General features: G+C 38.6%; 1 protein-coding gene across 1 annotated transcript; it reads left to right on the forward strand.

Moving 5' to 3' along the window:
• Positions 1 to 324: 324 nt before the first annotated feature.
• Positions 325 to 27,058, forward strand: GATA5 (GATA binding protein 5). Its single transcript, XM_075215313.1, has 6 exons — positions 325 to 1,379; positions 9,987 to 10,156; positions 22,595 to 22,720; positions 23,831 to 23,915; positions 25,090 to 25,211; positions 26,299 to 27,058. Exons 1-6 carry the CDS (start codon positions 860 to 862, stop codon positions 26,443 to 26,445), a joined length of 1,170 nt encoding a protein of 389 aa, XP_075071414.1. The 5' UTR covers positions 325 to 859; the 3' UTR covers positions 26,446 to 27,058.

Genomic DNA, 27,058 nt, shown 5'->3' on the forward strand with positions numbered 1-27,058 from the left:
GGATCTCACCCTATCCGGGCGTCGCTCCCTGCAGGGTAACCGGCCAAATTCTGCCTGCTTTTCTTGCAATCCACTGGGCCTGTGAGCCTAGTCTCCACTGCACCAGCACACAAGCCAGAGTGAGTACCTCTTCCCTCCACCCGTATCTAACGAGTTGTCCTTATCTGACAGATAAACCAGGGGAGGTTTATTCGGATAAAATGCTGGGAGATCTGCAAGGACACTGATTTACACCGCTCCCTGATATCTTACGCTATAATGAGGGATGTGTTCGTGTTATCACAATACAAATGTTTGTGTTTGATGCACACACTCCAAGCAGAATTTATATCCAGTGTTATCAAGAATATGTGATCCGTGCAGAGCGGCATTTCATACAATGCTTTCAGCAGTGCCCAAGGGAAATTACAGACCTTGCGCCAGGATGCAGTGCTGCATGGGTTTGTGCTGCTGATTCTTGTGTTAGTACATAGAAATATTTTGCGTTCTATTTCTGCGCTTTGACAATCACTCAGAACTGCCTAAACCCTCCATGTTACTGCATCCTGGTAGTACTTTTTCCCCCAAGAAGCCCCCTCCCCCTTCAGACAGAGAGCTCGGATTTCTCCTTAACTTTTGTCTTCTTCAAACAGTTCCAGGTACTTTAAGTCTCCAGATCTGGAGGGACTCGTCGCCTAGATCTGGAGGAACTCGTCGCCTAGATCTGGAGGAACTCGTTGCCTAGATCTGGAGGGACTCGTCGCCTAGATCTGGAGGAGATCATCACCTTGGCCCGGACAGGATCGGTTTCAGTTTAGGACACTTGGGTTTTACCAAAGCCTTCTACCGCGGGATATAATCTGCAGCCAAAGGAAAGAAGATGTACCAGAGCCTGGCCCTAGCGTCCAACCACGGCCAGTCCGCCTATTCCCATGATTCAGCCAACTTCCTACACCCGACAGCCAGTCCACCGGTCTACGTGCCGACCAGCCGGGTCCCAGCTATGCTGCAGCCCTTACCCTACCTGCAGAGCTGCGAGAGCGCCCACCAGGGTCACCACCTGGGCAGTCACCCGGGCTGGCCACAGACAGCTAACGACAGCCACGCTTTCAATGCCAGCAGCCCCCATACACCTACAGGATTCTCCTACTCGCACAGCCCACCCGTGGGTAACAACTCTGGAAGGGAAGGAGCCTATCAGAGCCCCCTGATGCTCAGTGGGGGGACCCGGGAACAGTATGGGAACGCATTGGTTCGCTCAGTGAACGGGTCTTACTCCAGTCCCTACCCTTATGTCAGCACCGAGATGCCACCTTCCTGGGCAGCGGGGCACTTTGACAGCACGATGTTGCACAGCTTGCAGGGCAGGTCAGCCTTACACGGGAGGCGATCCAGTCTGGGTGAGTATAACACATGGGCACCACAATTTCAACGTGCAAATCCTACTCATCAGTCAATCATTGTTTACAGTCATATTCTTGCTGTGTAGATGTAGTGGGTGAATTATTGTTTGTTTACTACAACATTATAATTTAGAAAATAACATTAGAATTATACTGACACGTCAGAAATGGATTGTAGTAGAGTTTCAAATGGAGAGTCACAGTTTGTCTAAGGTGATGGTTGTATAGTGTTTTGGTGTTTTAATATACGTGTATTGAACCTGTATCATGTATTTACACTAATATTTCATCTATCAACCTGAAAAGTGACCGAGTAACCCGCTACCATTCTCCTCACCATCATGCTTACATATTTTGTCTATCTGTCTATTGACTATTATCCTGGGAACATATGCATAATACATTAATTACTACAAGTCCTATCATGGCAGATTGGCCAGTCCGGTAATAACATAAGTATTAACTGTAGTTTCGTATTCTACATTTGTCATCACAGTTCCTGATTTGATTTAGACGTATTGATTGAATAAAAAATGTTATAATTATTATTATTAATACAATATATTTAAACGTCTGTCAATTTTTGGCACTAAATTCTGAATTGAATATTGTTAGGACGTTCCCAATATCACAGGCCATTCCCGTGTTTGTTTAACAGGTTTTGTGATGTATTTTGATCAAGTACACAGTGACAGCTTCTCAAATAACTGGGTACACTGACAGGATTATCATGGTCATAGCTGTTAATTTGCATTCAGCTTTATTAGATATATTTAAAGATAGTCGGTACGTGTTAAATAAACATGATACATCACGAGATATTAGATATATATGAGAGTTAGGTAGACTTATATATATATATATATATATATATATATATATATATATATATATATATATATATGTAACTAGGCGAGATAGAGAGGGAGCGACAGAAACAGAGATCTATATAACTAGATATCATGCTTTGCATGATATCTAGTTATATAGATCACTATTTGATAGTAAATACAATTTACGGTATGACAGAAATAGAAGAGTATCTTCTACAATAATTTTATTGGAACAAAAAATTTATTAAATGTCACCAACAGACAAATTAGTCCTGTCAGGTTTCTGGCTGCATGAATGGATTATATTATTTATTATTAATCTATTACTAAATAATAGAACTAATCCACCTGTAATTTTAAAAAATGTTTGATAATTACTCAGAAATCCACAGATATATTTAGTCATACATCTTCTTAATGTAATGCAGTTTTCCTGAAAATAATCAGAAGTTTAATTTTGCCTATATTTATTTGTTTGTAGAAGATGTTTTACAACTTGATCGTAACGATTATTTAATAAATAGCACACAGCATAATGAACACATGGCTACAATAAAAATCATAAACCCACATCCTACCAACGTTTTCTACTGCGCAAGAACTACTCTTTCATTAATCGTTACAAACATAATAAGAAACTTAAGAGATGACCATGTCAAGTAGCTGTCTTCAAATCACTACGCTTATATAATAAGTATTACATTTTAAGTTAAAGCTGTATGTGTGCCTCTGTGCGCATATCAATATATATATACTATTTATATATTCTAATCATATACTATTTATATATTCTAATCATATACTATTCATATATCCTAATTATCACGATATATGTTTATATAATATATAATGTATCTGGACCTATCAAATTACTGAAAGTCTTTATTGATATACCCACATTTTCTGCGCAGTGGTATGTTATTTACTAATCATTTTCTATTTGCGCTTTGCATCTGACAATATAAATATCTGATAGTAATGTGTATTAATTTACGGATAATAATCAGAGTAGATTATCTTTTCTATGTTATAATAATAATATTTTATCTGACATTCGAGTGATTCACATTCAATTTGCACTGGGTCATACCACAGACCTACAATAATATCCATTTTAAATATTCACGTGTCAGTTATTTCACTCTAATTGTATCAGTAGCAAAATAGTGGCTTATATATAGGATGTCATTTATTGTTTTGTTTTTAGCTTGAATATATTTGAGCACTGATGGTATAGATAGTTCTCTAACTGTATGTATAGTAGATTGGATACAATTCTGAAATCTCTATTTAACGCGTATTAAGGTGAAACTACAGTAGTAACTTGAATTACTACAAATATTAAATCATATTTCTACTACTACTACATCATATGTGTACTGATGCAACTAATAATACTTCACCTTGCATAGAGTATTCTTAGAAACAACTTCCAAGGCTTTATTATTCAGATTTATTTTATACATTATACCTTTGTGTTAGCTAGTGCTATGTTACTGACAATACAGTGAGACAGAAATAGTACAGAGTCTGACAAGGGCAAATGTACTGACACGGGAAGCTGTTTAGTAAATATGTATTAGAATTAAAGTCACAGTATTTATAGACGTACAGTCATGTAACCTGTGGCACAGAAAGCATTTCTTCTATTACATTCAATGAATACCATTCCTGGAAACGTGAGGGAAACACATTCATTTGGTGCTTTAGAACAATCACAAGTGAGAGCTTTGCAAATCATTTATGTAGGTTTGTCAGCCTCAGGAATACGTTGTAACTGTAAGTGCAACACTTCAAATTGTTACTATGTAGTGACAAAGTGACAATGAGGTAGGAGAGCCCTGAAACGGGCATTTAGAACTCAAGCTACTTGCTAGGTCTGTGGACAGGATATACATTGTAATAAAAAATAAATCGCTGGATACAACTAGGCAACATATGTCTCTGACATTGTAGTAAGTTCTAGGCCAGACTCAGGAAGTCAGCTGCCGTGGAACTACGAGTCCCAGCATGCCCTATCAGTCAGCTATTGCGGAACTACATGACTATGCTTGTCTTGTAAGCTTTACATAGGGGTTACGAGACCCATGGTTGTCCTGCTGCCAGCCGGAATGCTGGGTCTTGTAGTTCCACAACAACTGGAGAGCTACAGGTTGCTGGAACCTGCGGTAATTCATCACGTATATAATTCCTGTAACACTGTTTACCCTATCATACTTCAGGTGGTCAGGTTTTGAGGAGTCTATAGAGGAAGAAGAATGAGGGCAGCTGAGACCTTTGCATAATTCGCTTTGTACACAAGTCACTTTGCCTGGCTCTTGTTTTGTAGCTGAAAACTATTCTCGATTTGACAGGTGGAGATAAGGGAATGACTACAAGTTTAGTTATCAGCGAATGATCACTCCAAGGGAGTAATTGACCCTAAATATTAGTAATGTCAAAGTGATCACCGCGTAGAGTAAGGTTACACAAGCCAACGGACAGGCCTGATTCAATCATCAGGATTTATACAATCAACATTATCAGCCATTCCCTTATTCAACTCACTGTTTGCAAATTAAACTCTTTTTAAGTTGAGGCAGCTGGAAGTTTCATGATTAATACCGTCCATGAGCAGAGGTAATGTGTGCAGAGTCTGGAGTCAAGTAGTATATTATAATTATCACTGTTTTTTCTATCTATAGATTGTTGTAGATGGGAACTGGAATCTAGTTAAGACAAATAATGCAGATAACTTTCTTATAAAGTAATGTGGTCCTGTGTCTTTCACTCTCCCTCGTCTCTTTAAACTTTCCTTCCATCTCTCTCTCCTCTGGGTCACACTCGTTTTCCTAACATCTATCTCTCAGTCTCCCTCTCCCATATTCTCTGAGGTACTATTGATCAACTATAGTCTATTATATAGATTAGAGGTTACTAACCCAATTTTGTCTGATAATTAGCATTTCCACCCGTTTTATTTTATTTACTTATAATGTATTTTCTCTTGCGTACGTTGTTTTTATATTACTAAGACATCTATATATCGAGAACCTGTATAATATAACACCATCAGTAAAATGTTATTAATAATCACTGAAGTCTCTTGCAGAACTGGTTAGGTTTGCAGAGAAGCTCAGGGAAACTTTTCAGAAATAGATTAGCCAGCGTCCAATATTTGGTACCACAAAACATAGGTTGAGGACTCGTGAAACCAGTTGCTCATTACCCTTTGTCGGATCTGGGGGTAAAACAAGAGTGATGCATGGCAGAACGATCTTGGGCTCCCAACATTCATTTTAATTGAAAATAAGATGATCAATCGAATGAAATATTACAATATAGTTCTAAGAATATGACCGAAGAAAACAGGAGACTCCTATTATTCAGGGCCCACAAATGATTACTCTAAATGAACATCTACACCTTGTGTTGCGGGTTGAAGTCGGTTACATTATTGGCTGACTGGTTTTCCTGAAGTCTGGAATCATCAGTGTGTTTGTTTTGGGGGTGTATTATATAAATTATAATAAATTATAAATGTATTCTCCTTGCAGATACATTTAAGTATAAATCTGCTTCACTATGTTATGGGTATACACCTATTATTTATATTTGAAAAGTCTATATATATTGTAAACATCAAAATAATATGTGTGTGTATATGACACAGTCCGGTTGTAAAATCTCTGTGCGTGTGCATCGTGCAGTCCAGTTGTACGATTGCCTGCTGTATACTTTGCACTGTTCCGTTGTACAATTTCTGTATGTACATCACACTGTTCACTATATGTCGCACTATGCGATGTACACACATAGATCATACAAATGCAAAGTCCAAGTTGTACATTCTGAATGTACATCACACTGTCCAGTTATACAGTCTGTATGTACATCACACTGTCCAGTCTGTATGTACATCACACTGTCCAGTCTGTATGTACATCACACTGTCCAGTTGTACAGTCTGTATGTACATCACACTGTCCAGTCTGTATGTACATCACACTGTCCAGTCTGTATGTACATCACACTGTCCAGTTGTACAGTCTGTATGTACATCACACTGTCCAGTTGTACAGGCTGTATGTACATCACACTGTCCAGTTGTACAGGCTGTATGTACATCACACTGTCCAGTTGTACAGGCTGTATGTACATCACACTGTACAGGCTGTATGTACATCACACTGTCCAGTTGTGCAATCTGTGTGTGTTCATATCACTGTCTGTGTGTACACCACATTACCCTTTTTACATACTCGTTTATCTCACTCTGAGGGTCTTCCTCAGACTAGAGGATGCTCAAAGAGCTTTTCATATTGACGGCGGAATCTGCCCCCTCCTCCCACTCCCATGGTCTGTCATTTGTCAGCTGCGGAGTCCGGGTGATAGATTTGTATTGTAGGAGCTCACCAAAAACTGTCCGAACCCTGAGCTGTGAGCCATAAGCATTCCATCAGCCCCAGCCTGCCTGTCGCCAGCAGTCAGCATGGAAAACTATGTGATTGAGTTCAGGAAAGTTTCCAAGCCCCCTCCTCCTTTTATCATCTTACAATAACATTGAACTAATCATTTATTGTCCGACTCTGCATGGACCGCTGGGAAAACACAAGTCTTGCTGTGAACGGGTTAATCTGGGTGAGATCTCCATGTGTAGCTGCAAAGGGTTAAATGGCTGCATTCAGTCAATCCCCATCCCCTATCCTAATTCACCATTACGACGGTAGGGACTATGCATCACTCGCACCAATTAATACTTGTTAATGTGCAGAGAGCTTGGCAGCAAAGACCATTTTTATATAACACTGAGAAAATATTGTAGGTCTATACATTAAAGCCAGGGGACCAAAGGCTCACCCAAATGCTGACTGCAACGTTTAACATTAACTGAAGTGCAGCTGAAATGTGACAACAATGTAAATGCTGATGTAGAGGAGAAAGATATGAAAGAAAACATAGACACTGGTACCTGGTAACACATTACAATTATGCAACTAGTAGTCTACTTAATTCAGGCAGGTCCAGTTGCATCCACTTATCATATAATGATCCATCATCATCATTTAATACTGAACAGTTTTCTGCAATCAAGCGGCAACAACATTCATTTTCCACCAGCAAATAGTGTGTGTTCCCCTGGGCAGCATTGAGGGAAAGGACATTACTCTGGTCCCTGAGCATTTCCTGTCCCCAAAGTCCCATAATATTCTGAGACAAACCTTAAAATGACTTTTTGTGCCACAGTACAGTTATTTATGACTGTTAAAACCACAGCAAAAATGCAGTCCACAATCTACGGCTGGCGTACAGGCCTGTCCTAAATAAAGAGCATTTTGTAGGATTCCATAATATATTTATCATATTTTCATACTTTGACATAAAGCACAATGATAGACTATACATGGCATATGGAGTTTTACAAAAGTCTGGAATTAACTCTGTGCTTGCCATCCTTATATTTAAGTACTTGATGAATAGCCTACTTAGTACAAATTCTTTCACTCATTGCTTTAAAATGTTAAATTGTCAAATATCTATGCAAATACAGAAAGACAGACACCTGCGATGAGTTTGCATAAAATATTTGTTACTATGGGCCTGATTTAGAGTCGGACGCAAGTCCTTCTGATCAGTGCAAAAAGCATTTTTGGCCAAGGATACATTTGCACTCAGACTGAGACGGCTCTCCCTCCTGCACCTCTCTGCGCTTAGAGAGTTGGAACGGGGGAGGTAGTGGGTGAGCCTAGCAATGTAGAGGCAGGCTCACACTCTTTACATGCTATGCTGAGTTGAAAGCAGCCGCAGATAGGTCTCTAGGAGACGTATCTTTTTGCGGGTGCTTTCAGCTGGTGCAAGAGACCTTGATGTATATATATTTAAATAATTACATTTAAAAAAAAAAAGGTGTGCACCCCCTCCCAAACAGCATAACCAACCCTTATGCTGTTGGGGGGGAAGAAGCATATTTTTTTTTTACATTATTTCTTTTAATCATTTATCTGCTTTACAGGGCACTGTATATGATACACTTGCATGCCAGTCCATAAGGCAGATAAAGAGATGTGTTTTTGCAATATGCACAGTATTCTAAGTCGCACGGATCTAAAGATCCACCAACTTTGAATACTATATAAATTACGGGATGCACTTTACACTTATGATTTCTGTGTAAAATGCGGCAGTCTCTAAATCAGGCCCTATGTGTTCCAATGATATATACAACTATAAACATATACTGGCAGAATGAGGGAATTCATTTGAGCAATTTGCCAATTACGTATTTTTGTTTGTTTGTTTGGTTTGTAAGGATCATTCACCAAATCCCTTCATTTGGGTTCAAAATGTGATCTTAGTTTTTTTTTAATATTCCTTCTGTCCTGCAAAGTAAAACTAATGTTTCCCAAACTTGGTCCTGACGTACCTCCAACAGGTCATGTTTTGGGGAATGTCTTTAATCATACCCAGGTGAGTCCATCAACCTGTCTTCACACAGAAATTCAGAAAACATGAGCTGTTGTATATACTGCAGGACTGGCCCCATATATTTGTGAAAGAAACTGCTGTAAGCACAGTAACAAATTGGGTTATAAATTGTTTTAGAAAATAATCATTTTACTCATCTTATTATGTGTAGTTACAAATATTGTAATGTAGTAACTCCTACAGTGATGCGCAGGATGGATATGGTTATATTCCACGTCAGAAGTAGGTAGATACAATAAAATGCCATGGAGATGGCAAGTGCTTTAATATCTGTATAATGGACAAACCAGGCAGAAGGGTAAGGGAGGGGTAGCACGGTGGCTCAGTGGTTAGCACTTCGGCCTCACAGCAGTGGGATCATGAGTTCAATTCCCGACCATGGCCTTATCTGTGTGGAGTTTGTATGTTCTTCCTGTGTTTGCGTGGGTTTCCTCCAGGTGCTCTGGTTTCCTCCCACATTCCAAAAACATACTAGTAGGTTAATTGGCTGCTATCAAAATTGACCCTAGTCTGTCTGTCTGTCTGTGTCTGTGTGTGAGTGTGTGTGTATATATGTTAGGGAATTTAGACAGTAAGTTCCAATGGGGCAGGGACTGATGTGAATGAGTTCTCTGTACAGCGCTGTGGAATCAGTGGTGTTATATAAATAAATGGTGATGATGATTTGCATATAAAAGGTGGTCTTGTAAGAGGTATAAAGGCATATTGCCAGCTGCCATTGTGTATTTGTGTCATGTGTTAGAAACCTTAGGACTGTAAAAAAAGGCATTTCAAATACAGATACGGGGTAATTTTACCGGGAGGCCAAGTCCTTATACTATTTAACTGTGACTGTGAGGAAGTGTGCTGCTAGCGGGAAAATCAGAATAAATTTTAGGTATAGATAATAGAAATCCAAGCTTTTGAGATAAATTATCTATTATCTCTATATAGGTTAGTGATATTAGTCACAAGGGAGTTCATTGACTTTATAACTACATATGGATGCAGGTTACTTTTAATATCTTTATAATCTATAGCAGGGATCTTATTATTCCCAATAAACACTGAAGCTAAGCACTGTTTATTGATACGCAAAGTAATAGAAATTACACCCAGAACAATGTCACATGCATGTTATAATCACATTTTGTACTTTTTTAAAAACTATTATTTTAATACTTTTTATAAAATATTTAATTATATTCTATTAGTAGATTCATATTGCCCTGTCCAAACTGCATGGGACATACACTATAAAAGGCCTGAAATGTTCTTAGAGTGGAACAACTGACTCCTAATATTCTCTGTAACGGCTTCTCTGCAGAATATCTTGAGGACTTCCATGGGGAGGGGAGAGAATGTGTCAACTGTGGGGCAATGTCCACCCCACTCTGGAGACGAGATGGCACTGGACACTACCTGTGTAATGCCTGCGGATTGTACCATAAAATGAATGGAATGAACAGGCCACTCATCAAACCACAGAAGCGACTGGTAAGATATCTTCAAAGACTGTAAAAACCAGACTGCAGTATATTCTAATACCATCCTAGGCAGATAGGCCTATGATACCTAGAAATAACATACTTTTGAAATACATGAAGCACAATGAGATGTGTTTGGTACGTAGAGAAAAGTATACACTTGTCTTGTGTGGGTGAGAATATCCTTGACTGCAAGAAGAGAAACTGTTTCTGATGAAATTGGAGGTTTTGATAACATGAGAGTGTTTTATGTAGATTATGTAAAGCTGGGTACACACTACAGAATTTTCCACCAACTTTTTATGCCGATCGATTTTACATCCGATCGATGGTCCGATCGCTCGGTCCATGGACTGCATACACATTAGCCCTGTTAGCAGGGTCCCGTTAGTCCCGTTAGCGACTTTTTACAGCCATGTTGTCGTTAGCAATGACTGTAATTTCGTACTCACTGTTGTGGATCGGTCGGAAGTTTATATACACTACACAACGGAAACGAGATTGAAACGAAAATATTAAACGGTACGACCAACCAAATGAGGCAACAATCGTCCATTTGGGCAGACTTTCGACCATCGTGTCACTACACACACTGACCCGACTTTTGAACGAGCGGTTGTATGTCGGCTGATTGAGCCGATTATTGGACGAAAACCATGTAGTGTGTACCTAGCTTAAGCACTTGTATACAGGGCTAATACCTTTGTTACTCTTTCTACTTTTCATTCAACCTGAAAATTTATGGAAAAATTATGTTGTCTACACACAGCCAGATCCAATTACCAAACGACTGGCTAATTAGCACAGATTGCATAGATATAGTCTTTGGCAGTCTGGCTGACAGACATGATGACTAGTCCCCATGCTGTGTTGACCACACAGCATGGGGACTAGTAACTAATGATTACACACACATGCAGGTATTGCCTAATTGGATTTACCAATATGCTGCAAATAATCTGATCAATCCTGATTGGATTTTTATTAGGCAAAACAAACATTTTGGCTTTACACATTTAGAAGCATCTGATCAATTTATTAGACAACAACCCACCCAGGTATCTGTATGTGGCCAGAACCAACCACTGAATAGGCTTATTCTGTATAAATTCATTATTATTATTTTATTATATAAATTAACACTATATTACAAAGAACTGTACTATGGTGAGATAGAACAAACATACATTAGTAACAGTAAAGGATTTATGTTCATTAGGGTGCTGTTTACCAGGGTTTACAATCTGATAGGAGTCTATATAATAATCCAGCAAGCTTGAGGGTTATCGAGACTCAACTCATTAGGTTGGGGAATATTTTGGTGGTAACATAACTCCTATAGTGTTTGGTTTCTCTTTGTGCTGGTTTTAGTGCTATGAGAGCAGCTTTTACCTTTAAAGACCAGATGGGGAAATATTCTGCAATATACCTTTTTAACTACAGTTGCTTTAGATTAACACCAAGCAGTCAGACTTTCTGTGAGGTGCTAGATCTGAGATCGCCATATAGATTGATGTGTGAGGCTAAAGAGGTTGTTAGAGGCCCCACTCTAGAGTACGTTGCGCTATCTGAAAGCAGTTAGTCATATCCTCTCCAGAGTATTCTGACATTAAAATATTGGCTTCTGGAGAATCCATCATATGATAAATATGTGCATTTAGTAAAGGGTTAACAGGTCTGCTATTAACTCCATCACATCTACAGTGTCATAGACACAAAGATTTAGGAGAATATAGAAAAATTGTATATGGCCTTGTATTTATAATCTGTATTTTTAAATCTATACCTGTTTTAGGCCCCTAACCTGTTTAGGCCAGTAGCCTGGAGTGGCTGCGATACGGCAGTGTCTTTTGTACCCTGCATGCTCCATTTACTCTTGTTCTGTGTCCTCCATTGCTCCCCCTGCTCACATCACATGTATTAATGCAAGTGCTAGTAACTACTACGTTCCAGTTTGCCACTTGTTTGGCCAGATTAAAGGTTATCCCTAGTCTTATAAACAAAACTATGCCCCTCAATAAGCTTACTCACAAACAGCGATGTAACTATAGCCACTGCAGTCAAACAGGGCTCCAGTGTGCATTCACCAGGCTCTGTGCATGTTCAGAGGAGCAGAGCAGGGGCTTACAGAGAGGTAATTGCATGTTACGCCCCCGCCCACAAATCAGTATAAACACCCCAAATACTACCCAAATCAGAGCATGATATGACACTGGACCAGAGGTGGAACTAGCGAACTGTAGGCCCTGGTGCAGGGAAGCGGGGAGGAGGGAACTGGGGCCCACAGCTCACTAGTTCCCTGTGCAGCGGGCCCCATTATCTCCATGAGCCCCGGTACACTGCATCTGCTGCACCAATAGTAGTCCTGCCACTGCTCTGGACCTGACACCCCCAATCAGTGCATAATTTGAGATTTTCTTCTTGATGTCACAAAGCCAATAATGAGATGACCACATATATATCTAATATTAATACTTGCATACTTTTCCATTGTACATGTGTGATACTCATCTTATTACTTTAGTTGTAGACAAAACCTATTTGGCAGGCAGTGTATACATTTCAGCAAACATAATTAACATAATTTAAGTAGATATACAACAAATTAAAATCCATACAACAATCATTAGTTGTAATTTACCTGACTGCAATATATTGAAGGAGAAGTGTAGTATTTTTTTTCCATATAAACTATATAATCCAATTGATACAAAAGGTGATATGAAGACATTTTAATAACATATTTGCCCCTTTATGGTTTAAAACAACATTTAAAAAGATTAGCTTCTGGTGCTTGTGTAACAGACAGAAACTATAATTATTATTATTGTTTATTAATATAGCACCAATCATATTAATGACTGGATCTAACGATCTTCCCTGCATGGCATTTAATATAGAACAAAATGCATGGGAAGCGATTTACCCCATTCTACCACCCCCAGAAACTTTGGTGACACCATTACCAGGGTATTTGTACAGAAGATAGAATCTCTGGGTCCTATAAATCCTGCCTTCCGCCCTAATTTGACAGCATGTGTTAATATGCTTTAACATTAGCTTAGATGCCACTGACTTCTAAGCTGATGGTTTTGCATGTAAACACATACTTATTCTATTCTGGAAAAGTTAATGTCTCTCAAAAGGAGATTTAATATAAAATATGTAAAATTCTGAAATCCGTAGTAAAGTACCCTTTCTAGGTTTCCCTGTAAACATTACAAGTCTTATACATAGTTGCATACCCGGGAAAACAGGGCAACCTCCCAGATTGATGGCCAGTCCATTAAAAAAAGTGGTGGGGGCGGGGCTTATTGATGCAGCCTCGCCCCCCCACAGTTATTGAGTTAAATGTTCTGACATCTTAGGGGGCAGGGCCACGTGATGCGTCCCACTTGACCACACCCCCAAAAATCGCCAGCAAGATCTCCACTCCCGGTGGGGAGATCTCAAAAGTTGGCATGTATGGTCTTATAATAAATTTAGAATAAAGTGAGGGTACACTAACCACATAAAACTAACAAGAGATAAGTGCATTTTCCCTATTTTTGATAAATTTTAACATGGACCACAGCAGTAAATATACTGTCGTCACAATCCTCCTTTCGTGGCCATAGCAGAAAATAATGAATGGAAAAATGCTTTATAATTTCTAAAGCATTTTTTCAATGGTAAATCCTATAGAATAGTTATGTTTTGTTGTATTTTTTTATCTGTTTCTATACATTTTTTATATTTTTTTTGTCTAACAAGTAGAATTAAAAGTCCAAGTCACAGCTTTCAGTTCCACTGTGCATGTGTGAATATACTTTGTTGAATAAATATCAATTAATGCTGGAGTACAAGTCAGATATTACAATAGAATTTGATGTCGATGGCCTATTTAAGCAATCCAAACAATCCACAAAATTATACAGTGTTCAGGACCGGATTGTCCAACAGGCTGACTAAACTGCAGCGTGGGGAACAAGACTTTTTTTTGGGGAAGAAGGGGGGCACAATTTTTTTGGAGTGCAAAATTGTGACAGGAAGAGGTAAAAGCTGAAATTCATTTTAAATTATAAGAAAGTAGTTGTTCTCCAAAGTAAAATGAAAGCATGAAAAAATATGTAGTAAGGTTTATAAACCTTGGGCAGCCTGAACCCTTAATCAGGCCCTAACAATGTTGCGCCAAAGGAAATGATAAGCAAACCTCAAAGACAGAGCCGACTGGACCCATAAATCACCGGCTAGGTGCAAAAGTGTCTCGGCTAAAGTAATAGAAAATGCTGCTGTAGAACCGGACTTCCAGGCACACTGTACTGACAGCAAACTAATATATGTACATAATGACCTGATTGTGCCAAGTCACTCAGGATTATTCTTACACTGCTCCAAAACTTATGAACTGCCATTCTTGAGATCCTATGTCACTGAATGGATGTTTATAAACATCCATCAAATATGGTGTTCACCTTCTGCCAAGCTCACAAGAATCGCTTGACTCCACACTGTCAATGAAGGCCTGAGGTCCTAGTCTTGGAGCCAGGGACTATTTTGTTAAGTTTGTTGCATACAGTATACAAAACCAAAGACTGTTTCTAATGCGGCATATACACAGAGAGGAAATCCTGTGCCATCATGGCTCTAGGACATCCCCTTAGAGACATACGGACTAGGTAAGGCAGAGGATGCTTGACTAAGGTCCTAATAGTAGCTTGCTAGCCACACTGTCAGTTTACCTTGGATCTATAACTGCTGGTTATAGATCATGGTTATATAGTAGCACGGTGGCTTAGTGGTTAGCACTTCTGCCTCACAGCACTGGGGTCATGAGTTCGATTCCCGACCATGGCCTTATCTGTGTGGAGTTTGTATGTTCTCCCCGACTTTGCGTGGGTTTCTCTCCCACACTCCAAAAACATACTGTTAGGTTAATTGGCTGCTATTAAATTGACCTTAGTATATCTCGGTCTGTGTGTGTATATGTTAGGGGATTTAGATTGTAAGCTCCAATGGGATACATTAATTGGGTTGAATAATTTGTGTGAATGTAACTTTTGGTGGAGCCTCAACAAGTAGATTTTCTTCCTTTTTTGCCTATGTTTCCATTTGTATTCTAATTACAACATATTTATCCTAATATGCTACCAATGTCCTTATTATTACAAATATTTGAAGATAGTACTGTAACAAAATATCTCTGGCCATTAAAGGGTTAATCGTGAGTGTGAAGGGACATCAGGACTGTCTACATTACATGTGTCATTGTGTGTGTTTGAAGCTTTTTATTACCTTAGCCAAAGTGTGCCTAGAAATGATCTTTCCTGCATATGTGAAACCGGAACGTGCCATTCAACTCATAGACCCTGGTAAATGCAAGTCTCTTTTTCAGGAGAGCATAGCAGGAAACCTCTCCTATAAATGTGTATCCTATTAAACCATTTACTTTATACTTAAAGGGTGAGTGCTATGCATAAATTAGGGCAGACACATTTAGTGGTTAATGGATCTGGATCCGCTAGTAATGCATAAAGTTCTACCAGAGACTTATCTTGATCTTACTTGTTTTGACTTCCAACATCCAATCTGGTGTCACAAGTACGTGACCAAATAAGATAAGATCTAACCCATCACTCTGTCAAAGCAGACAGACTACTTATTACCAGTTATTTATAATATATAATGATCAGCCACAACATTAAAACCACCAGCCTAATATTCTGTAGGTCCCCCTTGTGCCACCAAAACAGCTTTGACCTGTTGGCATGGACTCCACAAGACCTCTGAAGGTGTCCTGTTGTTCTTGGCACCAAGATGTTAGCAGCAGTTCTTTTAGGTCTTGTAAGTTGTGAGGTGGGGCCTCCATAGCTTGAAATTGTTTTTCCAGCACATCCCACAGATGCTGGATTGATATCCGGGGAATTTGGAGAACAAGTCAACACCTTGAACTCTTTGTCATGTTCCTCAAACCATTCCTGAACAATATTTGCAGTGTAGAAGGGCGCATTATCCTGCTGAAAGAGGCCACTGCCATCAGGGAATACCATTGTCATGAAAGGGTGTACTTAGTCTACAACAATGTTTAAGTAGGCGATACATGTCAAAGGAACATCCACATGAATGCCAAAACATTGCCTAGTGCATCACACAACCTCAGCCAGCTTGCCTTCTTCCCATAGAGCATCCTGGTGCCATCTCTTCCCCAGCTAAACGAGGCACCCGGCTCTCCACATGATATAAAAGAAGATGTGATTCATCAGACCAGGAGCTCCGTGCTCCAGTTCTGGCACTCCCGTGGTCATTGTAGGCGCTTTTGGGGGAAAACAGGGGTCACCATGGGGACTCTGACCAGCCCTATATGCAGCAACCTGTGATGCAATGTGTGTTCTGACACCTATCTATCATAGCCAGCATTTACTTTTTCAGAAATTTGTGCTACAGTAGCTCTTTAGTGGGATTGGACCAGACAGGTTAACCTTCACTCCCCACTCACATCAATGAGCCTTTGTTGCCCATAACCCTGTTGCTGGTTCACCGGTTGTCCTATCTGAGATCACTTTTGGTAGGTACTAACTAGGGATGTGCACCGGCCACTTTTGGTGTCTCGTGTTTTGTGTTTTGGATTCGGATTTGCTTAAGGTTTTGGGTTCGGATTTGTTTTGCAAAACACCTGACGAAAGGTTTTGGTTCGGATTTAAGGTTTTGGATTCGGATTTATTTTGATAAAAACATAAAAAGTGTTAAAATCAAGTTTTTTGGTTTATTTTCACTCCTACGCTATTATTAACCTCAATAACAATCATTTCCACTAATTCCCAGTCTATTCTGCAGAATCAGTGAACTTTGTAATATTGCAGTACCAATGGACTTATACTGCAGGATTGTTTTTGGATATTTTTTTTTAATTTCTTTTTTTATAACTTTTTTAAAATTTTTCGTGCTGTGCTGTACTGGGCTGGGCTGGGCTGGGCTGGGCTGTGTCCTTCTAAGGGCATTGTTATTTCCCCAGCACAGCACAGCACAGCACAGCACAGCACGAGATATAGCAGGACAGAGGACCACCTAACACAACCTCCCTCTACCCTGATCAATGCCCGAGTGAAGATGGCGGCGACTAGTGGGGAATTTATAGGATCCGAGTATCGCGAGATCCGACAGCGGGATTATGACTCAGAGCCTCGATTTCAGTTTTGCAATTGGCGGGAATACCCGGATCTGTCTCGGATCCGGCTCAGATCGGCAACGTTCGGGTGGGCTCGGATTTCAGATATCCGAGCCCGCTCATCTCTAGTACTAACCACTCATACTGGGAACACCCCACAAACCTACCATTTTTCAGACTCTCTGGTCCAGTCGTCTAGCCATCACAATTTGGCCCTTGTCAAAGTTGCTCAGATCAATGTCATTCACTTCACTTGGCAGTGGTTTTAATGTCGTGGCTTTTATATATATATATATATATATATATATATATATATATATATATATATATATATATATATATATATATATATATATCACACACACATACAGACACACACTAGATTTATTTTTTGTTAGAAGCCAAATAAACTACCAATATGTCTTTGGAGGGTGGAAGGAAAACGTAGCAATGCGTGTTTTTCGCCCGAGATGGGACTTCTTCCTATTTATCAAGGGCTACCTGCTCTCTCTGGAGAAATGTAAACTATGGAGAAGCCTATTTACAAAAGCCGCTATCAGAGGATAGAGATAGCACAATATATAACGAAAGGAAAAAAACATAAAAAAGAATTATTTAGTGCAGGTAAATATTTTACAATATATTTTTTTCTGTTATTATTAATTTTTCATCCCCCAAGTGTGGGCTTTGAGTTTCACTCTGCATGTGTGAGCTATCTAGCTGGGTCATACATGCGCATATGGTCAAGACTGTTCCGGGAAAGCGGTAAGTGAAGTCTTATCACTCACAGCCAGTATCAACGAGCATCGCTCAGCTGCCTTGGCAATAGTTTAATAATAAATTGTGTCGTTAACAGATTACCTGTCGCTGCAATAACCGGCAATAGAAAATCTGTGTTATCAATGCCTTACAGATGAACTGAAACAATCTATTTCAACTTGGTTCTCTAAAAATAAAATGATATAGCCGTATATGTCTAAACAGTTTTATTAACAATGAAACTGTTTGGCTTTTGTCTCTCTTATATTCTATAGCTATAACATTTGAGATCTCTTTTGTAGGTAATTATTTTTTAGATGAAGATAGAAGCACTTTTAGCAATACAAACACATTACAATAAAATAATTCCAAGAAGAGTAAAAGGCACAGACCAGCACATTATAGTAACCCCTGGCTGGCTGGGGGTCCTGCATTGTGCTTAGAGACCAATGACCTTGTGGGAAGAGGATAAGATCTGAGGGTCATTCACAGAGAGGGTTAATGTACGTTCAGTTATGTCTTAAGTACACATCTTATTTTGGGAGGTATATTTAGTTTCATCTTTCTGGACTCCTACTGTCTGATTCTGCTTTCTTGAAATGATAGTAGAAATTTATCAGCGCATTCGTTGTGTGTAAACCAATGTTACTCCATACTTGTCTACTTTTCACAGCTCTCCTCTGGGAGATGTGTGTATGGAAAGTATGAAAAGATGAATTGGGTGTGACTTCATGACATCATTTGCATCAAGTGGGTGGGGGTCATTTTTAATTTTGTATCTAATTGCCCACGTATAAAATTGTGCAGCCAATTGCGAAACAAAGTGATAATTCTGTGGAACACTTTTCAAACTTTCTCTCATATCTACTTGGAGTCTTGGGGGCACATTTATCATTGATCGGCAGAAATGAGAAATAGTTATCAATCCTTATCGCATGGATAAGGATTGATCTATTTCTCAAATTTATTAAAAATGGAACACAGAAACAGAAGTTCCGAAAAACTGCTGTTTCTGTGATAAAAAAAAATCACACTTACCTCCCTCTTCGGGACCCGCTGTCTCTAGGATCTCCTCCACGTCATCTTCGTTCCTCTTCTTCTTTCCATTGCGCATGTGCAGTTCCACAAAGATCCCGGTCTGTCTGCAATTCTGCGAGCGGTGAGTGACAGGAAGGGATCATGTGATCTCTCCACACATGCACTGTCCAGCTCTGCTCTTCGGAGCAGAGCTGACAGCATTGGGTTTTTTCATTTCAGATAATGTACGCCAGCTTCAGCCAAGACAGGTTTCCGAAAAAAATGTTTTTTCGGAACTTGTTAGATTGCAGCTGGGAGCAGTCACCATACTGTTGAATGGTGACTGCTCCCAAAAACGAAGAGGAGTGCAAAGCAGCAGATATCCATGATATCTGCTGCGATGCACCCTTAATAAATTTGCGGAGGACACAGAGGCACCTTAATTACCCGGTAAAAGCACTATCGTGCTTTCTTAAATATGCCCCTTGGTGTGGCCTGATCAGCCTTGAAACTGTTGTGTATGTAAGCTGATCAACCAACAGACTAATCTAAGTCCCATTAAGAGGTCTCGTTATTTAAACCCTAAGTTAATAAGATTTTCGATCACTGCTCATCGCAGATCGAAAATCTATTTCTGCCCAATTAATTAAATGTCACTGTGGCAGCTGAGTGATGCTCAGCTCTCCAGTCATACTGGCTGGCGGTGGTAAGAGGTTTCACCAATTGCCAAGCCAGTCCCGGTACTCTCTGTGCATGCTTGAGCCAGCTCATGCATGTACTTGGTTAGCCGGACTTACGTTTCCAGTACCACATTCTATTATTTTAATAATAAAGCATTTTTTTCCTGTGGGCACCCCATGCTAACACTATCCTGAGATGGTGTTGGCAGTCACAGGACAGCAGCATTTACCGTCACTGTCCTTGGTAATAGGCTGGGGAAGCATTGCAAGAGGTTCTTTGATAAATTGGTTGTTACACATGTCCATTTTGGTGACTTATGCAGTACAAAAAATTGATAAGTTCATAAAGGAAACAATAAGATCTGTGACTTTGTACCTGACATCACACAGAAGCTGAAGATGTGCTTGATTATTATTATTATTATTATGTTCCATAAAACAGGGACATACAAGGTAAACAAATAAATGTTGACATGAAAACAAAGGTTAGGTTAATCAGAGAGCTTACATTGTAACTGGAAGAGGGCACAGCTGAAACAAGAGGAGCGAGTGTGGCTTAGAGTGGACAGTTGTGAGGAGACATTAGTACGGGTAACATAAGTAGAAGTAGAGAAAGTTCTAATAAAGAGATGGGTTTTCAGAGAGCTCTTAAAGATTTGTAGCATATGATCCGGTCATATGTCAGAATCTCTTATGTCCATGTTTATAACCATTTGTTTTGTTTTCAAAATACATATTCATTATTAGGCATCAATGAAGCTTCAAAAAACCTAAACACTAATACAAAGCGATTTTGGGCAACATATGCTACGTAACTGCCGAAGTACACTCTCTGCATCAGCCCCAATCGCTCTGACCAATTAAGAGTTGCAGAACATTTATATTACAAAGCATTTCATATTTCTAAACAGGAACATTCAGATTCATTTTGAACTATCTCTTCCTTAACATTTGCATTAATGAATCCCAAATAAAATAATTAATTATTAATGTATGGTAGGAATTTAACTTGTGTCCCGTTTGCCAGAATAAATGGTGCACAAATCAGGTTGTTTCCAGTTTTTATCCCTGTTCTGCTAATGGCATTATCACCCAGTGTGCCATCCTATCACCTATATCAATATGTATTAATAAAACAGGGATATAGTAAAACGCACCTGGATGTGAGCACCACACTTTTTAGTGACTTTTTAGAGTCTTACGGTATTAAAATGAAATGAGAAAAAGAAATGTGTTATATGTAATGCAGCATTGGATTCTTTACCAAAACATATATATATATATATATATATATATATATACATATATATATATATATATATATATATATATATATATATGTATGTATAAATATATATATGTGTGTATATAGATATATATATATATATATATATATATATATATATATATATATATATATATATATATATGTATATATATATATATATATATATATATATATATATATATATATATATATATATATGTATATATCCGCCCGGCCACTAACCAGCAGAGATAAAACAGAAAAGTGAAATAGCCCCTCACATTTGTTCAAATGTTACACTATTCATTTTTATATAAATAAACTGCACAGTTCAAAGTTTGAGACAGAGGTTCTTCCAGACAAGGTCAAAACGTTGCCAGGGAAATGTGACCGGCCCCTTTCGTTTAAAGTAAACTGAGAGGAAATTAGGAGTAAAATATCGTTCTTCTTCTGTCCTTGACAAGCCCCTGGGCCTTGCAATCGTCCATCACTAGAGCTCAAGATTTAGGGTTTAGGGAGGAACATTTTCAGAGACAATATTTTTGGAAGCAGCTAATGGAGACTCTGCCTTTCTCTGCCTGTCTCCAGCAAACTGCCAGCAAATGATGTCTTAACCCCTTCCAACTGCAGCTCAGTATTACAGACCTTTCAAGATAAAGACAGAAACAAACATCAAGCTCCTTTCACTACAAAATCTATTAAATGGCACAAAGGCTTTATGCCCCTCAGAACTTGCTGTTTACTACGAATAATACCCAATGGTTTCAGAGCGAGAGTGGGAGATTAAGGGACCTATTTATCATCAATTGCATATTTTCCCGTTAATTAGCATCCCTTATCACTGCTCTCCTCAGAGATAATGGATGCATTTTCTGACTCATTTATTATAGACGTCATGTCGGGACATTGTATCCTGTAAGAGGCTGTATGGCCACATATTAGTCCTGTATTAGCAAAAAAAAAGACTCCGGTAGTTAACAGCCGAAAGTATTCAGTGTATGAAAGTTTTAGAATGTTGCTATAGCAAAATCACTTGGAAAAAATGAGGTGCTATGATGTTGTAAGTCTGCTACAGTGAGTTTTCATTTTTCTATCATTCTTTCCAGTTTCTTTTAGTGAAGTGTCAAATTATCATGGACAAATCCAGTAAGCCATAGTTAATACTATTTCAGTGGGGTCTCCATTCAAGCCAAGAGAAATCTGCTTATTGGCTGTGTACTTTAATCAGACAAGAGCCTGTGTTGTGCTGTCTCAAAGCACAAAAAGCAGAAAAAAATCATCAAAGGTCTAGAGCCATCAGAGTATTCTGACTGAAAACAGCACCTGATTGGATGGCTGTGTTTTCTGTCCAATCACTATACACCTCCCAACCTTCATGCACTTTTGAATTACGTGTCCAGTCTTCTACGCTAGGCCTGACAGCCCTCTGACAAGCAGAAATAGCTTGATCCAGAAGTTTTCTCAGATAACATTCGATGGGTAGGGCCCAACCAAAATGCTATTCAGGAGGGTAGTTATTAAATGTGGATATGCTCTTTAAGTTTTGTACTTCCTGACCTATGCCTTTCTCTTTCTATACAGTCTTCCTCTCGACGTGCTGGACTGTGTTGTACAAATTGCCACACAACCACTACAACCTTATGGAGACGAAACTCTGAAGGAGAACCTGTGTGCAATGCATGTGGCCTCTACATGAAACTGCATGGGGTAAGTGTCTTGACCACCACAGAATGCAAAAGAATACTGTTTTTAATGGTCAGAATAGTTAACATAGCTGACGTTTTGGGAGGAGATGCTTGGTGCCGCACTTCTAAGAAAGAATACTTCCTTAATGCTAGAAACAGGTAATCAGTGGGTTATGTGCAGATATCACATGAAGGTCAGATAAAAGCTACTTTCCCAGTAATCTCTGGGATCTGAACCCAATCTGTGGCTAATAAAACAATGTTAACATAGTACAAAGCTGAGAGACTATGTACATAATGCAAAATCAGTGAGAACAAGGGTTACATGTGGAACAAGCAAGGATAGCACTTTACCAGCTAAGGGGTCAATTTATTAAAGGGAGACAAGATCTAAATTTAGGACTTCTCCCTATTTACCAAAGCTCCTATTTTTGTGTTTTTTGTTAATTAATTCTTTGGGTGTGCAATGCATTTTCTATTTGTTTTACTTTTTATTATTATTTTCTGAAACTGGAAGCCCAAACGCAGGGCGAACAAAGATTTTTGACCGCTGCAATGAGCAGTGATCAAAATTTTTATTAACATATGGCTCTCAAAAAATAGACCCCTAATTGTGAGACTGCCACCAATATCCTAGTAATCAGCACTTAATTAACCAAGATCTTTTATTATGAATTCTTATTTATATAGCAGGAACATATGCATACATATCAATATTTAAATAAATTCTGCTTCACTGAGAGCATTTAATCATTCACGCCAATTGGAGCTTACAGTCTAAACACTACGCAGAGAGCCCCCTGATTGGAATGGACCTGTGGCCTCTGCAGCAATGATAACCACTGTGCCAGCCATACTCCATATATTGACCAACTGCAGATTCCAAAAGCACTAATGCAGACCAATCTCTGAACTAAGCACCTAGCCGCTTTCCTGCAGTCAGCGGGAATGTAATTACAATTTAGAGATATTTTATTTTTATCTCACACTCAAAGAATGTTGCTTTATGTGTTGTATTATAAAGAAAAAATTGCTTAGCTTATTACATTAAGTAGTAAAAGGTGTATCAATAAAACTGTAACACAAAGCAGCCAATAAATAAATAAATTGAATGCTGTCTATATTTCTTTAGGTTCCTCGCCCGCTAGCCATGAAGAAAGAAAGTATTCAAACCCGAAAAAGGAAGCCCAAAAGTGTCAAAGGGAAAACATCCACAGGTATAATGACTAAAGAAACTGTAGATTATCATCATCATGAACATTTATTTATATAGCGCCAGCAGATTCTGTAGCGCTTTACAACTGAATTGAAGAGTAATCCTAATCATACAGGTGCAAGCATCTTAAGATGCCTGTGACTCAGCATATGGGCATAAACACGCTATTTGTACGGCTATAAATTACGGCCAATTTGCGGACAAATAAATATCAGGGGAAAAAACAGTCAGTATTTAACTTATGCGCAAAACAGAATACTAATTTGCAACCCTTGCATTGTAACATGGTTTTGTCCAGGAGACTTAAATAAGAAGTTTTTTAAGTTCCTTAATGAATCAGGCCCCAGACCCTTAAAGTGTAATTAATTTACAAACTAAGGGATACTTACCAAAATTGTTCAGCATATAAACCAATCATAATTAACTTTCTCTGATTTGGGTCAAGTTAGCCCATAAAAAGAAATGTCTGATTGCGTCTGATAAGATCATGCACAATTACATTTTGTATATAAATTCCTCCCACTAACCTACTGTCAGCCAGTTTATGAGATCAATTGCGCTGTATGCAACACTTGCAGGAAAAAATAAATAAATAAATAATCAATCTAGCTATAGACACTACAATGGGCCACTATTACCGTGTGTGTAACTCTAAAACCAGCATGGAATCCCTAAGGCAATTTTCAGGAATGCTGGTAAATGCAGATGAAGCGCACTTCCAGCCTGCGTGTGGGCACAGTGTTTTTTGATGCCGGAAGTGACTTGGCCATTCAGTAGCATGAGGTTTAAGTCTGTCATGATTACATACAATATTATACACTTTAACATCTATAATGGTATGAAAATATTTTACATTTATGAAAATGAAAATTGATAACAACAGATATTTCAACTGAATAGATTATGAATGCAATCTAAAATCAGATCCAAAAAAGGCATAATTTAGAAGGAAATGGTGAAAGGGGGATTTTGGTCAATAAGAGGAGCGTTTGGGAGGTGGGAATATGTTTTTGACATTGTATTAACTTGTGTTTTAGTGGCTTTTTAAATCAACTGATGAATTGTTCCCATACTGAGCAATATCATCTATGTTGTGTTAGTTTGTGTTAACATTTCTCAGCATAAAAATGTTTTTGACATTCACGTTAATAATTATTTCATGGTATCTGTTCCAGGATCAACCACGTCAGCCACTAACTCTCCCTCATCAGTTACAACAGACACCACTCCGGTATTAAAAACAGAGCCTGTACTACCAGCACAGTACCCTGGGCAGGGCATAGGATCAGCCTCCCAGGTAAGATGATCCAAATCAGCAGGAGCTGCTTTTACAATGATTCAATATCCGAATGTAAACATTCTTTTCATGTCCTGTCTCATTGAACCAAACCATATATATGTGTTTGTTACAATGCTTGGGCATTGTGTGAGAAGTCTCAACGTCACAATTAAAATAGATAACTACATAACTGCCGCAACTCATTAGTGATAAAAAAAGCAATAAATATTGTTAAGAATTTTTTTGCTATTGCAAAGCAGTTCGTAGACTTAACTATGGAGATGATTTAATTTAAAAAATAAAGATAGTTTTGCCAAAAACTTAAAAATTAAGCTTTATTTGGAATGTCAAATGTAAAACTCGATCCCAAAATATTACTTTCCTGGAATCCGACATTCACAGGTTCCGGCGGGTGCCCTGAAGTATTGCATGCACTTGACGCTGCTTCACTCATCCATGAAGTCATGTTATTTAATGATAAATTCTGAACTCCTTTTAATGTGAAATAATCATTCTGCTCTTCATAAACACACCAGTGGTGTTTCATGTCTTATGACACTTACCATCAGCTGCACATTTGAGATTTTCTTAAATGTATGAAGTTAGTTAAGCTGCAAAAATAATAAATGGCAAAAGTCACTTTTTTTTATCATTTCGGTTGCAGAATTTTATTGTCACTGAATATTGAAACCTTATATGCATAGGTTCTTGTATGTTTTCAGTGCTGCCTGTGAAGTGATACTTATTTTGTGAGTTTCACAGGGTATTTGAGTTCACAAAAACATGAAAAAACATACTGCTTATATTGCTATCCATACAATAAGTAGTGGGAAAGCTACTGTGCAAATACGGCATTGTCCTGCAAGGCAAGAAGCAGAATAGAATATAAAAGAGGCACCAGAAAGTGCCCATAGCAGTACCCAACTAACTAATGTGAAATTAACACAACCACAATGAAATGTAATCAATCATGGACATGTTTGTAGTGTGTTACACACATTTTAGATGCCAAATTATTTTTCTGGCTAAGATGCTGAGTTGGAATACTTTTAACTTGGAAGACATTCTAAAATTGGTCTCATGTATTATTTTGTTTTGTTTGTAGGGTCAGAGCCAAGCAGATGACCTCGTATCCGGGTCTCATGAGCTAAAATTTATTTCGGATGAATATCCCTATAGTTCTCTGAGCCAACAATCGGGACTCAGCGTTCCTCTCCGTCAGGACTCATGGTGTGCACTGGCTCTTGCCTAAACATGAATTGTCCTGGAACGCTTAGAGGCTAATGTCTCTACTTGCTATATTGAGTGGACATGTGCGAAGAGGACACAAAACAGTACTCAAGGAAAAAGAACAAGACTGGCACTTTGACAATCAGAAACTATGTGCATGAGTCAGGAAATTTTCGAAAGAATGAGTAGAAGCTGTCCTTATGATATTATCTGGTGTTCTTAAGATCCTGAACCACAGGAGAAGAAGATCAATTTTTCCACGGAAGTTATAGCGTCTTCATTGCATGAGATCCAAAAGGTGGTGGGACAGGGTCAAAATGACAATCACAGGCTACTTGCAATGATTTAAAATTTGTGTTCTTTTAAAAGCCTTGATGTGGAGCCTCGGCTACAAGGGGATTTACTACTCACGACTGCTGACTGCAGCAAAATCTTTGATGTCTATGACACTCAGAAGAAACTCTGACCTTCAGTTTTGACAATTAACTGAAAAATACGACTAAGTCTGGTGCTGAAAAATAAAAAAAAAAGTTTTCACTGAAACAACCATTTTCCATGAAATTTGCCAAATATTGATTACTTCCTTCCTTGTACACTAAGTGCAATCAGTTTCATTTTTCAATAAAGAGTGATAA

Source organism: Mixophyes fleayi, chromosome 6 (assembly GCF_038048845.1).
Source record: "Mixophyes fleayi isolate aMixFle1 chromosome 6, aMixFle1.hap1, whole genome shotgun sequence".
NCBI classification, from domain to species: domain Eukaryota; kingdom Metazoa; phylum Chordata; class Amphibia; order Anura; family Limnodynastidae; genus Mixophyes; species Mixophyes fleayi.

What these genes read in the sequence shown, in the direction of transcription:
- GATA5 (XM_075215313.1), top strand. Translation starts at nt 860, where the DNA reads ATGTACCAGAGCCTGGCCCTAGCGTCCAACCACGGCCAGTCCGCCTAT. An exon ending in CAAAGGGAAAACATCCACAG is followed by an intron (nt 23,916 to 25,089) that starts GTATAATGACTA and finishes TATCTGTTCCAG; the next exon opens with GATCAACCACGTCAGCCACT. An exon ending in GCATAGGATCAGCCTCCCAG is followed by an intron (nt 25,212 to 26,298) that starts GTAAGATGATCC and finishes TTTTGTTTGTAG; the next exon opens with GGTCAGAGCCAAGCAGATGA.